Source organism: Pteropus alecto, unplaced genomic scaffold (assembly GCF_000325575.1).
Source record: "Pteropus alecto unplaced genomic scaffold, ASM32557v1 scaffold39, whole genome shotgun sequence".
In the NCBI taxonomy this organism is placed as follows: domain Eukaryota; kingdom Metazoa; phylum Chordata; class Mammalia; order Chiroptera; family Pteropodidae; genus Pteropus; species Pteropus alecto.
Genome location: NW_006443568.1, coordinates 4,884,859 through 4,900,463, shown reverse-complemented (window position 1 = coordinate 4,900,463; position 15,605 = coordinate 4,884,859). Strand labels below are relative to the sequence as shown.

The 15,605-nt window shown below is 46.4% G+C and overlaps 1 protein-coding gene and 1 long non-coding RNA gene across 3 annotated transcripts in view; one reads left to right on the top strand and one right to left on the bottom strand.

Moving 5' to 3' along the window:
- The window catches only part of LOC112472931, a 29,437-nt gene extending 17,167 nt beyond the window's left edge, over window positions 1–12,270 (top strand). Inside the window, exon 3 of the long non-coding RNA XR_003043827.1 lies at window positions 5,116–12,270. This is a non-coding gene — a long non-coding RNA (uncharacterized LOC112472931). The remainder of the gene's footprint in view (window positions 1–5,115) is intronic.
- A 141-nt stretch (window positions 12,271–12,411) lies between these two features.
- The window catches only part of AK2 (adenylate kinase 2), a 19,237-nt gene continuing 16,043 nt past the window's right edge, over window positions 12,412–15,605 (bottom strand). Inside the window, exons 6-7 of one of the 2 annotated variants that reach the window (XM_006924274.2) lie at window positions 15,306–15,501; window positions 12,412–13,298 (exon numbers count right to left, since the gene is read on the bottom strand). In XM_006924274.2, the coding sequence (XP_006924336.1) occupies window positions 13,294–13,298; window positions 15,306–15,501 (201 nt within the window). In that variant the 3' untranslated portion in view covers window positions 12,412–13,293. Of the gene's footprint in view, window positions 13,299–14,780; window positions 15,502–15,605 lie in introns of those variants that run through there. The other variant, XM_006924273.3, reaches the window with a different exon arrangement.

The window sequence follows — 15,605 nt, the reverse complement described above, 5'->3', positions numbered from 1 at the left end:
ACACTCTAGCTGGACACCACTCCCTTTCCAGCTCCCATGCCTTTACACGAGTTGCTCCCCGCCACCCCTTTGAAAAGCACATCATCTCTTTTATCTGCGTGGTAAACTCTCACACATCTCTTTGGGCCCATCTCCGAAGGGTCCTCCTTTCAAGGGCCTTCCCTGACTCCCTTAGGCGTTGCCTGTGCCCTTGTGGCACCTGGCACACCCTTTGACTATCTCGTTATCCTTGCCATGTTGGGGTTGTGGGTCTATGCATCTGTTTCCCCAAACCGTGAGCCCCTCAAAGGCCTCACTCCAAATCACCCATCTCTGTACATAATAGAACGGTGGTTTCCCCTTCTTTGTGTTGGTTCAACATTTTTCAGTTTATGAAGCACTTTCAGATCCAAGATTTCACTTAAACTCACAGCAATGCAGGGAAGAGGCAGAGGCAGTTCATTCCACCTCCCTAGACAGGGCTTTTTCAGAAAGTAGAACTCAGGTCAGGAGTAAGGTTTGGTTCTTTGGCTTCTAAGGACTGCAGCTCAGCAGAGGCTAGAAAGGCAAGGCCAGGCTGGGTTGGGGCAGGGTGGGCCCCGGGGTGGCAGAGGGTACATGGGTGGATGGAGGCCACAGGAGATCAGGTGTGGTCTCAGATGTTCTGTGGGGTCTTGGGCAGCTCTCTTCATTTCTCCATTATTTTTCTTTAGCACCACAAAATGTAGCTCTGAGGCCAATGTGGAATGCATAAGATAATCAAGGGGCCAGTGCCCTGGGAATAAGATAAACTGTGGAAACTCCATAGATGGAGCAAATATATGCACCTGAATATGTTTGAACACTTCAACTGTTTCCATCTTTCTGATAAGTGATCTGTTGTTAGAACTCCCTTCTCCAGGTCCACAATATCCCAAGACTCCTCATCAAAACCCAAAGATTCTCTCTGTAAGTGCCTAGAGACCCTTCCACTGGGACCCAGAGGCCCCTGAATGGGGTCAATACCCCCTTAGGGTCCAAAGATGCCCCTTCCTCTTCAGGGCTTGGGGGGCCCAGTGCTCAAGGGCTTAGAGCTTCCTACAGTTTACAGATCTTTCTGATGGTGGTGCCCATATCCTCTAGAGGGACCTGTCCAGCCCTCGTGTGGGGCTCAAGTTTCATTTCATTCAAAAGCAGTCTTGCTTGCTAACTCAAGGGCAGAAAGAACCACACTCTGAGTGTCTGCTCTGAACTCTGGACTACCAGCAAGGCTGAGAAAACTGCTTGGGGTTCCTGGGCACCCTCAGGCTCAGCATGGGACTGTCTCCAAGTAGAAAATATCTCTTGGACCTTATCATGTCCCTCCAAGAAGTTGTTTCCCAGGAAAGTCTCTTGGGTTTGACATCTCCAGGGATAGTCTGGCCCAGGCCAAAGTGGCACTTTTCCTCCATGATCTCGCCGGATACCTCAGAGCCCAGAGATATGGGTTCTTGTCCTAGATCTGACTTGCTGTGTGGACATGGGTGAGTCGTTCAGACTTCCTGGGTTTCGGTTTGCCTCTGAATGAGGAGCACAGGGCCCCACTTCACAGAGGATCCAGCTAGATCGAAGATATGGAAATTATTTCCTGTTGACATTTGAATGATGGGAGAAAAATACTGACAGGAGGAACTGTGAAGCAGTGGGCCTGAGTCAGGCCCCCTATGGTCAGAAGACCTTGGACAAGTCATCTTGGACTTGGTAACACTCTTCCCCCTGCTGCTTCATTGAGTAAGCCAGCTCCTCTGCATCCTTGGGTTTGAACTGCAATGTTACTTCCTTAGGAATACGTTCCCTGTCTTCCCAGAGAGGTCAACTCTGTTATAATGTTCTCCAGCTACTCATTTTTCCAAACAACCAAAACAGTAGTAAATAATCAATTATTGGCATGCTAACATATTTAGCACCTGTCTTCCCAGCCAGACTGTGGGCTCCTTACAGGAATCCTATTTGGCCTGTTCTCTGGAGGCCAACGTAGGGTCTGACTCATAGGCGTTCAGTAACTGTCTCTGCATCACCTGGCCAGCTGAGTCTCAGCTGCCTCCTTGGGCTGCTGGAGAAACCCAGAAGATAGAGGATGAGACCCACAGTATGATGTACTTAGGATAAGTGGGCTGCTATGGAAAGAGCTTTATCTGAGATTAGAGGTAAAGAAGTGTCCTGAACAGGAAGGCAGGGTGGCCTTTGTCCTTAGGGAAGGGAAGAGGTTGCATGGGCCTACTTGGGACTCTAGAGGCTTGGGGCCCTCCCAGGTGCCTGTGAGGTCTGTGTGTGGGCCCTGCTCTCTCTAGCCTAGGAGCCTTCAGCTTTGGCTCAGCAACTTGGTGCTCAATTCAGGCCCTTGCTGCCTCCCACCTGCCCCTTAATCACTAGGCTGTGATTAATTTTTCTGTCTGTTCCCCAATCCCACAACTGACTGGGAACTAATTGGAGGCAGGGATCAGCTCAGCTCCCACCCCACTTCCCATGGCTCCACTGCACAGCACAGGGCCTAGCACCAAGGAGAGATCCTAAATAACCTGGCGCCTTGGTTTCCTGGCAAGAGGGACTGCTTTGTGGTACACACAGTGCTCCACCTATCATAGGTGATATGCAGGAGGAAGATCAAAGACAGGGGCAATCTTATTCACTCACCTTCCAGGAAACTGAGGCCTACGGAGGGGTAGGAATTTGCCCAAGATCCATAGTACATCAGTGACCAAGCTGGGCCCAAACTGCAGGGATCCTGATGCTTGGTCCCCAACTCTGGGCTGTAGCAACCTCATAATGTCCCTGCATTAAGCCAGGGTGCCTGGAGGCCCCAGGGACCCAGTCCCTGCAACTGCTCACTCTACACTGGCTCAGCCCTTCTGGCCAGGCTCTTAGCCAACTGCAGCACAAGGGTCTGTCCGCCCCTGCCAAAGGTCCCTGTCAGCAATTTAGGGAAGTGGCCAGACTACTTCTCACTGGGTGGCTCAGACACAGCAAGGCCTAGAGCAGCATCTCCACTGGACTGTGAGTTCTGAGGCTGGCCTTCCAGCTGGACAGTGTCCTCCTTGCCAACCTGATTAGAACCTGATTAAACTTGTGGTAACAGTCTGAAGGGCACACAGCAGAGCCAGGCATGGAAAATGCACTCAATAAACATTCATTAGCATAACATGATGATGATGATGATGAAACCCGTCTACCTGTGCTAAAAGCACAGGCCCTGAAATGGGCCTGCCAGGGTGTAAATCCAGGCTCCACTGCTAAGTAAAGCAAGATAGTTAACTTCTTTATGTCTCAGTTTTTGAATCTTTAAAACAGCTAGTGTCTTTCATTCTTTCACCATCCAGCTAATTTCTGCTCCACTCTCAATGCCCAGTTTGGATGGTGACTCCTGCAAGCCTTCCGTAGTGCGCTCAAAGTAGTTGCTTTCTCCTGTGATCCCATCATGTCAGTCAACACCGTGATTACCTATTAGCATGGGAGTTTCTCTCTGGACTGTACCCTGTGCTTCTTGTATCCTGTGTCTGGCTCAGCACCAGCGGGCCAGAGGCAGAAGCCTGATGTTTGCTGAAGAAGTGAAGGACTTCCAACCATCCATTCAGAAATGCAGCTCTGGGTCAGTCCCTGAGCTAGGCACTCGGGTCACAGAGGAGACTGAGATCTACTCTTTGTCCTTGAAGGAGCCCCAGTCATTTGGGGGTGGTCGGATGTGTCCATGTATTTACAAATGAAAAGGTGCTCAGGTGGCTTGAGTGGGAAGTGGGCCCAATCACACTTCCAGATGATGAATTGGAGGTTGCCAGGTGGGTGTGGAAGGGAAAGGAGGCTATGGGAGGAGAAATGGGGTGGTGATTTCAGAGGCGTCTAAGTGGTTGTTATGCCAAAGCATAAAATACAAGGGGGAGAGAAAGCTGGACGGGCCTTTGTGCAGCAGGCTGACGAGTCTAGACTTTACTCTGCAGCACCTGTTCTGAAAGTTTGCAGTCTCAGGTCTGGGTCTCATGCCCATTGTTGAATGAGTCGCTGTGGCCAGGGGCATGGAATTTACCAGTTGGCCAGGCCTAGGTCAATTGACCAGCCCTTTAGATGGTGTCCAAAGAAATTCAGGGTTCTGCAATCCAAAGTAAGGGGGGTAGATGCTGAGCAGGTTGAATATAACATCAGACCCAACCCCCAAAGCAGGCATTTTAATCCTTGTTTCTTTCCTCCAGACTACAAACTTGAAGAGGGTAGGACCATATCAATACTGGTTATTGTTAAATTTCTAACACCTAGCATAGTGCTTGGTATGTAGCGGTGGCCTAATCAATATATAAGTGAATAAATACATCTCTTGGTAAATAGTTTAACTATATAGTGTTTGAATCAGGATGATTTTAGTTGCAAATAACAGAAAACTGGCTTAACAATAAAGGAAATTTGTTGGCTCATGCAACTGAAAAATCTGGTGTAACTTGGCAGTTAGGCATGGTTTGATCAGGACTCCATCCTCAGGCTGGCTTTTCTCATGGTAGCAAAATATCTGCAGCAGTTCCAGACCTCATATCTGTACTCTATACTGTCCAGAGCCAGAGAGAGAAAAGAGAGAATCTGTATCTCAGCATTCCCAAGTCTTGAGATTCACTGTGGACTGAGTAAGGTCATCTGCCCACCTGTGGATCAGCCATTAGGGGTCTGGGTTGTTTATTGGCTACGCTTTGATCATGTCTCACCCTTTGAATGGGGGTCAGAAAGGAGTAGAAATAGCTTTCCTTAAACCATGTGGATTCCCAATTAGAACTGAGACAGTGGAGAAGGGGAAAGCAGTCTAGATCCTGGGGAGGTGACCAACAGAAATCTTAATCAAATACGCTGAATTGTGTACAGGTATAGATAAGGGCTGCAGCAGTTAAGAGAAGGCAATGAGCGAGGGTTGCAGCACTTAGAGAAGAGAGGCTTAATGCATGAGGATGAAACCGAACTAAACCCCAACGAGATGAAAGATTTAGACAATGGGGCGTAGTGGGTGGGTGGAGAGGATGGAAGGACATCCCATAAAGATGTATTGAGCATTTCCCATGTGCCAAACTTCATGTTAAACCCTCTATGTTATCGCAATGAATCCTTACAGCAACCTGTGAGGTTAGTATCATCATTTCCATTTTACAGATCAAAACTGAAACCCAGAGGTCACAGAGTTGAAGTTGGGACTTGGACCCATCTTGTCTGGTTCTGGAGCCATGATGCCAGTGAGTGAAGAGGGCCATGGTCGCCTGGGAAGTTTGCACACTAGTGGAGTGGACTGACCTCAAAGAGGTAGTCAAGAGTGTGAAGCTAGATTCGAGTCTCCACTCCCAGCTTGTGCTTGTGCTGTCTCCTCTACCTGGAACTCCTTTTCCACCCACCTATCCAAATCCTACCTCTTCATGGCCCCGTTAAAAGCCTGAGCCCTACAGTACATTATAACACCTAGCAGCACTGAATTGCATATGGGACTGTCTTCCCACTAGATTTCTGTGAGCTCCTCGCAAAAACTGCACTTTAACTTTCTATCTTTGGAATTTGACAGTGAACTTCCCATGGTTGCCATGGTGACTTCTTCCTCTGGGGGTTGGAGGGACATCATAGGTACATAATGTTCAGTCCTCAGAGATTTACTTGGTCTAATCCTCTCATTTTATAGGAGAAACTGAGGCCCATAGAGGTTGGGACTTGCTCAAGGAAGCAGCTGAGTCTAGAACGTAGGAGACTAGACTACAAAAATAATGTGGCTGGAAGAAAATTGTTAGCTCTGGAGCCAGACCGAGCTCAAATTCCAGCTTTTCTGTTCCCTGGCTGTGTGACCTGGGCAAGTTGCTGAACCTCTCTGAGCTTCATTTCCCTCATTTGTGTGGTGGGATTATAATGGAGCCTACATCCCAGGGCTGCTGTGAGAAATGAATGAGTTAGTCCTGAAAAAGCTCCCAGCATAGAACCTGGAATGTGATAGCTCTGCAGAAATAGAGGGCTTTTGTCATCAGAATTATGACCTGTGAGACATGGCGATGCCAGCCCCACCCAGTACGGCCTTTGGGGTCCACTCTGCTTCCACATTCCAGTCCACTTGCATTCCCTTCAGAATATCTGAGACAAAAAGATATAGTGACCTTGGGTGGGGGTGGGCCAGAGTCCCCCTCCCTTGAGATCCTGGCTTGGGATAATAGGACTCCTTTGTAGGTCATAGCCCCGCTGCTATCCCCATTGCCCCACTATTCTGAAGCCACCAAGACCAGGCACTGAGCCTCCCCTGCTTCTGCCTCAGGCTGGCACAGGTATGGAGGAGCTACAGACATGGGTGGCCTTGGGTTGGAACCGGGCCAGAGACACAGCCTGCGGGGCAGCTGTATAGGACCACAGCAAGAATGACAGCACTGGGCAGATGCCCAGATTTGTCTCTGGGGTAGAGATGCTCCGAGAGCCAGAGGGCACAGTTCCAGTACTAAGCCCCCAGTGCCACCCAAAAGCCATACCAGCTTGCCCCCTTTTGAGAGTCGCCACCTAGCTCCTGCTTCTATGAGCCCCTGACCCCCAGGTGTACAGGCACCCAGGCTGAAAGTTCAGATCCTGCCCTGCTTCTCCCTGACTGTGGGATGGTGGACAAGTCACTTCACTCCTGTTTCCTCCCCTGTACAATAGCAATAATGATGCCTTCTTCAGAATTAAATAGGATCCTGTGCGTGTCTCACACTAGCTCTTCACACAGTAGGTGCTCAATATGTTTCTTCCCTCCTCTCTCAGCTGTGCCATTGCTAGGGCAGCAGGGATCAGACTGAGGCATGATTCCTTTGAAAGTGTGCCAAGCTCTGACCTTAGCCATCTGAAGTTGTGCCTTCTTGTCCCCACCAGATGGACTCCCCAAACCAGGGCTCAGTCCTGGTTCTGCCCCTGACTAGGCATCATTTTATGTACCACTCACATCCTGTGAGCCTTATCTGCAAAACAGACACACTAATACTCACATTTAATGATTCAACAAATGTACTCTTGTGTGTGCTGGGCCCTGGCGGCCCAGAAACAAAGATAAACGAGACAGTGCCTGCCCTCCAGGACCTCCTAGTCTAGGTGGGCAGATAGACACAAAATCAGAGACTCATGGACAGCAGTAAGAACACAAGCGAGGAGTGATCTTGTTAACTAAGGTGGGTCAACAATGGTTTCAGAGGAGGGGACATCTGAGCCACACCTTGAAAGATGACTAGGAGTTTGTCAGGCAAGCCACTGGGGGCAGAGTTTTTGTGTCAAATTAATGTTTTGTAAATTGGGCTGCCTTTCCTTGCTAGGCTACTACCTGAGCCCATCTTGCTCCCATGGGAAACAAAGAAATGCCCTAGAAACCCATCCCTGGGCCTAGAGTTCTTGGAACAGGGGGCAGAGACGGGAAACGTTGGCCTGGGATTTCCTTGAGCTGAAGTGCTGACTAGTTAATCTCTGAGAGTTGGTAGCTATGAACTTCTCTGACTTCACTCATTCACTCAGATTTCAGTGCCTAGCACCATGCCTGACGCTTTGCTTCCAGACGGGCAAAGGGGGATGAAGCAGATACGGCCCTTCCTTTTGAGGTCTAAAGAGGACAAATGAATAAATAATCACAACACAGCATAGCCATACTAGCAGTAATCCCACAGGGCGCCAGCTCATCCTGAAGCCATTAGCTCTTTTTGTTTGTTAATTATGCGACACATTAAACAGAAAAATGAGAAGACCCAACAAAAAATTTAAAGTAAAATCTCCCTTAGTTTCCCCACCCAGCTGGATCACATGAGCTTAAAACAATACACAAAAATACTAAATACAATGTGGTATATTGGAGTGGATCCTGGAGCAGAAAAAAGAACTGGTAAAAACTGAATAAAGCCAAAGTCTACTAACGTACCAATGTCAATCTCTTAGTTTTGACAAATGTACCGCAGTTATGTAAGGTGTTAACATTGGGGGAAGCAAGGTGACATGTATGCTGAAACTCTGTATTATCTCTGGAAATTTTCTGTAAACTTAAAATTATTCCGAAATAAAAAGTTTACTTTAAAAAAATGGAGCCATTCTCTATTGTTTTATACCTGTTTATTCACGCAATAGTTTATCATGAAATTCTTGTCTGGAAATGATTTATTTGATGACTGCATACTATTCCATCCCATGAATGAATCATAGCCTATCTCCTCCGTTGTTGGAAATTTAGGTTGTTTCCATTTTTTACCCTGTTATAAAAAATGCTAGACATACTTAGTCATTTCCTTAGGATATATTAATAAAGTGGAATTGTTGAGCCAGAGCTGCCAGCAAGGGAACACGTACTGAGCACCACGGGACATCACGGTTCTAAAGCTCTTGATATACACAAATTTGTTTAATTGTGCCAACTACACCAAAGCGGAGGTACTGCTCTCATTCCTTTACTATAGGGCAATTTTCAAAGATTTTCAAAGATGAGACAACAAATTCTCACCAAAGACTCTGTCAGCACCACCTCCCTTGTGTCCCATGCGACCTGAAGCACACAGATCAATCCCATCATGCTCATCTGCACTCCCTCCCATTTGGGCTTCAAGGAGGGCAGTTTCTGCAGGTAGCCACTGGTCTGTGGATTAAGAGCAGGTACCGCCAACCTAACACGTGGCTTTAGCAAACATATCAGTAAAAAGCAAACTGTTCTGGTTTGGTGCAGTATTCCAAGGGAGATGGGGGTGGCATCGGGGAATTGGAATGAGTAAAGATTCTGAAATACCTGGTAGCCATGGTAAGGTCCTTTTTTCCTTGGCAAATGGCTATGGGAAAGGAGGGGAAAAAAAGATCATTTATTAGACAGCTATTTTTCAATTCATACTGACTCTGCCACTCATAGTTGGGTACTATGATCCTCATTTTACAGATGAGTTTATTGAAGTTTAGAGGTTGTCTCCCTATGGTACACAGTGAGCTACTGTCAGTGCTGAGACCTAACCAAAGGTCAGTCATCCCCAGAACCCATGCCAACATCACTAGGCACATGACTGAACACAGAGCTGACAATAACATTGAGAGATTCCCTTCTCTTGAGTTCCACAGCAAAGGGTCACCCACTTCACGGTCAAAGCACTGATGCGTGTGTTTCGGAGAGGAGGAAGGATGGCACATGAGCAGAGCTTAAAATGGGCCATCAGCTCTGTGTGTACAGCCCTTGTCTCCTCTTCTGGGTTCTTGACATTACTCTTGAGCTGAAAAACTTCGCTTCTATTGTTTCTAAACTTGGTTTGAAAAACACTTATTTCCAATTAGATGCGGATTTCCCAAGAACTCTAGGGGTTCACTAGGTTAAAGCAGCCCTGAGTGCTAGTGGCATCTACCTTCCTTCGGGGGATGTGTCCTCTGACTGGAATGCCCCATCCCCCCCAAAGAGCCACCCTGACCCCACCTCTTCCCCCACGCTACCCAATTCTCAGCAGTCTGACCTCCTGTACCATATAATTAGCCCTTTCTTTACACTCGGTTTCTTTTCCAAAATAGACTCAAGGCTGTTTGCAATACACATCTGAACACAAAAACACTAAACACAAATGACTGAGATTGGGTGAGGTGGGGTGAGAATTTATTAAGAAACTCTGGCAGAGGGAAGTATAGCAATTGAACACAAGGGAAGTTTCCTCACAGCTAGGGCAAAAAGGAAAACAGTAGAAAATGAAGCATTTCTTATCGAGTAGAATGTAGACTAGCTAAATATTCCTATCATGAAGCTCAGAGAGATATGTCCCCAAAGTCTGTATCTAAGGGACACCACACAATGTAATGATTTGCTATACAGCAATCTTACCCATAAGAACAGATCTGTGTGGCCTGAGGGGTGATCTACATAGGGCCTGGGCCTAAGTCTTATCTTACCTTCACCCTCTGACACTTTGTCTTTCTATTCCTGTCAGTTCTCTGCTGAGGGCATCCTGACTGGGAACCTAAAAGGAGCCTCCTGTGAGAGATGCTCAGCACCACACTGCCTGGGACTCTGAACCGAACTGCCATATTCCCACGATGGGAGGACAGAGTCCCTCTGGGGTTAAGAATAATGCAATGCCATAACACGTACGGTAGGGCCAGTATACACACCTTCCTGTTGTCAACCTTCCCGAAAACAGACAAGGGGTTGGTGTGTATGGGTGGGGGTAACTGACTCCTCTCTCCCGCAGTAACTTGACCCTCTGGCCCTTCTGGAATAGGGGTGGTTCCAAGATCTTTGCAAATCTAGTACACTGGAGCTTTAGCACCCACAGCGAAGAAGAAAGACAAAATAGAAAAAGGCCTTACCTGAGGTAGCATTCCCCAATCAGGTCCTTCATTGTAACAGAGCAAATCTACTGGAATTTCTTCTTTCATTCAGATCCATGGCTCATAGATTTCGCTGTATCATGAGTGCCTTGAGAATCTTTCTCTTCTCCCAGCAAAGTGTCAAAGCAATTGGCACAGTGGTAAGAGGCTGAGGTGTGGAGCCAGACAGGGTTCACTCTGGTTCTACCATTCCCAGAAGTATGCACCTCAAAATGCACACACATAACATGGAGATCATAATAGTACACACATCCACAGGGTTATTGATAATAAATTATAACATATGCAGAACCTACCACACAATAAGCATTAAACGTTAAATTATTATGAAAATTAAAAATACAGAATTCTGTACATAATTTCAGAGGTCCATGGACTTCTAGGACATCTTCAGGTTAAGAATCCTTAGCCCGGTTCCTAAAAATCAGGAAGACAATAGGCTTTGCCAATGTCTACATTTTCAATGTGAATTCCATCAGCATATACTGAACATCAGCTGTGCACTGATATCCTGGCCTTCATCAGTAGCTTGGTTACCAGAGTTGTCAGCACACTTCAGGGGCAGGGACCGTTTCCATTCTACTGACGAGGTGCGATGACTTTGCCCAAGGACTCATGGTGGAGTTGCTGCTGAAATCTGTCCTCCGACTCATTTAGCTGCCTTCCTGAGAAGACTGGTGAGGCTTCTTGGGGACCGGTGCTGCTCTTCATCCTGCTCTGTCTGCCTGTGACACTTTGTGCACATGAGAGATCCTAAGACACACACCTTGGGTCCTCAAACTGGCAGTGACTTCTTCAAAATCAGTTCTGGCAGTGTGAGTGTCCATGAAAAAGAACTCTCATCCGGAGGGGCCCTGCCTGCTGTAGAGCTGCAAAAGTCACTAAATCACTTCAGCAACAAAATCAAGGCCACAGTTCGAGTTCTGACTCTGCCTCTCATGTGTGACCTCAGGAATTGTACTTTACCACTCTGAGTTTTGGTTTCCTCAGCTGTAAAATAGAAGAACGATAGTTCCAACCACCTACGGTGCTTCGTAGAGGTCAAGTGAGGTCATGGGTATTGTTCGCACAGTAACTGGCATATCAGTCCTCCAGGAACAGTAGCCGTTCTTATCTTACTCAGTTTCAGTTTCCAGATGAGGAAACCAAGGCCGAAGAAGTGTAAGAGTAACAGCTCATTGGGTCTTCTTCAACCACACCACGAGGCCTTCCAGGCTAGTTTGACAAATATTTCCCCATTTGTTGCATGATGGTCAATGAGGGGAAGAAAATTTTCATAGGGTCTTTAAATAGCTCAGGGAATGAAAGGTCAGGATGACACTTAAAATGACTCTGTAGAGGTGGGGAAGTGAAGCAGAAGAGGGAGTTGGCTCAGGGAGAATACAGCAGTGACAATTCTGCTTCTCTCCAGAGTTAAGGGCCTGAAAGGAGAAGAATGGTGGCACTTCTGGCCCGGCTCCCTCTGGTTTCAGGGAGAGCAGTTATTTCCCAGAACCTCACTGGCAAAGGCAGCCCTTCCAAAGAGCAAGAGAGCTTTAGTTTGGACAAACAATTTAAGCTCATTTTTGCTGGGGAAGAAAGGATTTATAAAGAAGCAACTAAGGGTATTAAAGAAGCATCTGAAAAGGCAGCCAAAAATCTGGCTTACGGATTAGAAGCACTGGCTTTCTAGACTGTGGACGACTGTCTGCACAACAATTATCCAGCCCAGCAGGAAGCAGATATTTTTCTGTGTATGTATGGATCCAATTAACACTTATCCCGTCGTGTGCCAGGCACTGAGCAAAAAGCTTCTCCTTACAAACTTCATTTAATACCAATGAGTCTGAGAAGGCGACATCGCCAGTCTTTCTTTCCAGACAAGAGCAAAGTAAATGATATTTGTTGTACATCCCCTGAACTCCGAGCACAGTGCTATCTCCACTAAACCAAGCTGCCTTGTCCTTGGACTCAAGAAAAGCCTGCATATTAGCTGAAGGTCAAGAGGGTGCCGTCTCGTCTCATGTGCACACACTTGGACCGTCTCACCTCATGGCTTCTAGTGACCACCAAGAAGGGGCTTCCAAGTCAGATCTAGAATTCAATGACGTTTTACTAGCCCAGATCTCCTCAAAAAAATGCCACAACAGGGGATACAAACTTTTACATACTTTATTGATTTAAGGGCCAAACAAGGCAGCATTTTGTCAGTTAAGAAAGGCACCTCACTGAAAATAATACATCACAGTGCTGTCGAGTGATCCCAGTCACAGGATTTGAGGACAGGAAGGACAATCTTTGGATGAGGGTGTTTGGGACACTTGCTCATTTATTTAAAGGGTCCCTTCACACATCGTGGATGGAAGAAGGCAAGAGTGTAGGATTGTTCCATACGTTGGGTAGTCGCTGACAGCTTACCCATGAGAGCAGGTGGGCTGGTAGACCAGTGGTAAGTCAGGAAAGGGAGTGAGATCAGCCTGCCTCACTCTTCCCATGACTTCTGTAAACTTGATTTGCTGAGCCTCTGCCCCCATGAGCATACCCCATACATATTTCAAATGTAAAGATGATTTTTTGATCTCATGGTGTGGGGAACCAGGGTCAGCAGTCAAACCCTTCTTGTCCCAAGCCATAGGACACACAGGACAAGTTTGATTTCCTGCATTGCTTGACTGGCAACCCATGAGGTTCAGAGATAAAAGCCAAGGACTTAGGGAACTGGCTTTAAAAAACATTGTCACTAGTCCAGAGTAAATAAAAACTTGATTTCTTAGAAATAGTACTGTACTTCCCTATTTCTACTTATACCCTCCAGTTTTTTCAAAAATTAATTATGCTTTTTAAGATTCCTACTATACGTATAAAAAATTGCCTCACTATAACACTGCTGCTCTTCCAGTATTTTTCTTGAGCCCCTCACCACTCTTCACTCTCCACGCTTACCCTGACCACCCCTCCCCTCTGCCCAGCACCTAAGAGCAGGGATCACGCCGCGGGGTGACGAGCAGTGGTGCAGTCTCGCCTGGCCTTCTGTTACTAGGCTGAAATAGAGAGGAAACAAGAGAGAACAAAATGGGTTTTTAAAAACTAAGTAAACATCAGAGAAGGCTGGCATGCATGCCCCAGCAACCAAATGCATTAAACACGACATTTCTCTGCCAGGTGAAAGCTCTCGTGCTTGCTGAAGTTAAAGCTCTGGAGTTAAATGAAGTAAAAACAAAATTCTAACCACCCCCAAAAGACAAATGCATCCCCCACAATCTTCTAGTTTTCATCAATAGCCCACAGATCACACAAATTTGTCATCCATCCATATACATTCACGTGTGCATGTGTGCACATGTGAATGTATATGGACGGATGACAAAAATTTTAGCAAGGATCACACGTATTCAATTAGCAAACATTCAAGGACCTCGACTTTGAGGCCAAGTGCCTGCAACTGTCCCCAAAGGTGAGGAGACTCCAAGATTCTGAGGCCACTCTCATCCAGAAAAGGAGCCCAGATCTCTGCAGACAGAGCTGATAGTTTTGGTTTCATTCCTTTTCCTTGCCCATTCCCAGAAGTCATGTGCTTCCCAGAAACACACCACACCAGACTGGGTGGAGTTAGTTTACAGCCAGGAAAACAAGGCAGACACTCACTTGAACGAGACAAAGAGGGAAGCAAGATGGTCACATACCCACGCTCAGCTTCCAGGTGGATAGAGGACAAGACAGCAGGAGAGCTCAGGTCAGGTGGGGACTGGGCATTTTAGAGTTTCTGCACTGAGTCAGCAGATTATGCTGGGGCACACGACATTACTTACTGGACCTGCCACTGATTTTCTAATGGTTTTTCCAGAGGCCGCTATTTTTGTCGTCCCTCTTAGCAGTCTATTAATTCATCTGTTTACTACAAATCAAACTAGAGACCAAAAGGCACGGCATGGAATCCAGGAAATGTTTAATAGCCAGGGAGCTGAGGTTAGGCATAAAAGTTTATTACTGTCATAGGTGATCTTTTCTTGGGGAGTCTGTGGCCACCACAATCGTGAAGTAAGGGATAAAGGATTGGATCTGGAAGGGAGAGGAACTGAGTTTAAAAGGTATATATCTGACTTGGGTTTCATATCCTAGAGAGTGACCAGGTTTGAATAAATTCTAATCAAACGAATCCATGAATAGACCATCTCCAAAGCACTGTTTTGTTCATCCTTGGAAAGAAAGGCAAACATCAAAAACAAATATTAAAACAAAATCCACTTTGGGGAAGTGGATTGGCTGCTCTCAGATGCCCAGCCTCCACGTTCAGAAGACAGTCGGAATTCAAAAGGACCTTTCACTTGGCCACAATTCAGTTTTCAAACACAGGTCCTAAATGATCCTTACTTTATAGAATCATGATGCAGATTACAAAAATATTCCAACTTGGTCTGGCTCTTTCTACGGTGATTCTGTCTCCCAGTAATTTCTGGAATCTGTAATGTAAGTACCTTCTGACTCCCATTTAGGGGAAAAAAAATCAATGATCTCTGTCCATATACTGACTCATATGTCTTTTTATTGTAGGCTAGGAAATAAGCAGAATTCCCTGCCAACGATCTGCCAGTAGGAACTCAGGCCCTGTCTGACTACACTTGATCCTGGACTTCTAAACAGCTGTTGGAGATAGAATAAAAACCAAGGAATTGGGGTACCCGGCAGACACCTTAGTTTATTCTGGTCGAAAAATGAAATCAAGAGTATGGCAAAAGAAGTAAATGGTTGATAAAGAAACCTTCCCTGTAACTTAGAAAATAGAGTATACACATACCTATACCAAAAATGCGTGTGCACACACACGCACGCACACATACACACACAGATGAGATGAGAGTTGCACATATATCAAAGATACATTAAGCAAGTGCTTTTTTTAATCAGTACATCAAATGATATTCTTGCTGACCTGAGGAAGCTTCTCTCTGTCTGCTCTGCTATTCCCACCTACTCCCTCAGCAGAGACAGAAATAAGAAAGCAATTCCTTTGTGGACCCAACATTAGATAAACATAACCAAGTCTTTACATGTGGCTTTGGAGAAGGCTGCTAGGATGCTTGCAAACACGACATCAGGGGTCTGGGATGCGTCGATGGCAGAGTGTATCCCCCGTTTCCTGTAGTACTCCACCAGCGGGATAGTTTGAGTGTGGTAGGCCTCCAGGCGGATTTTCAAGGCCTTCTCATTATCATCTGATCTGCGGATCAAGGGTTCCCCAGTGATCTGAGAACAGGAAGAGGACAATAAAAGACCGAGATTGTTAGCAAGGTTTCCTTATGCGATGCCAGAAGCACATTTGAGATGCTGTCTGATCCCAAAGTCCATCA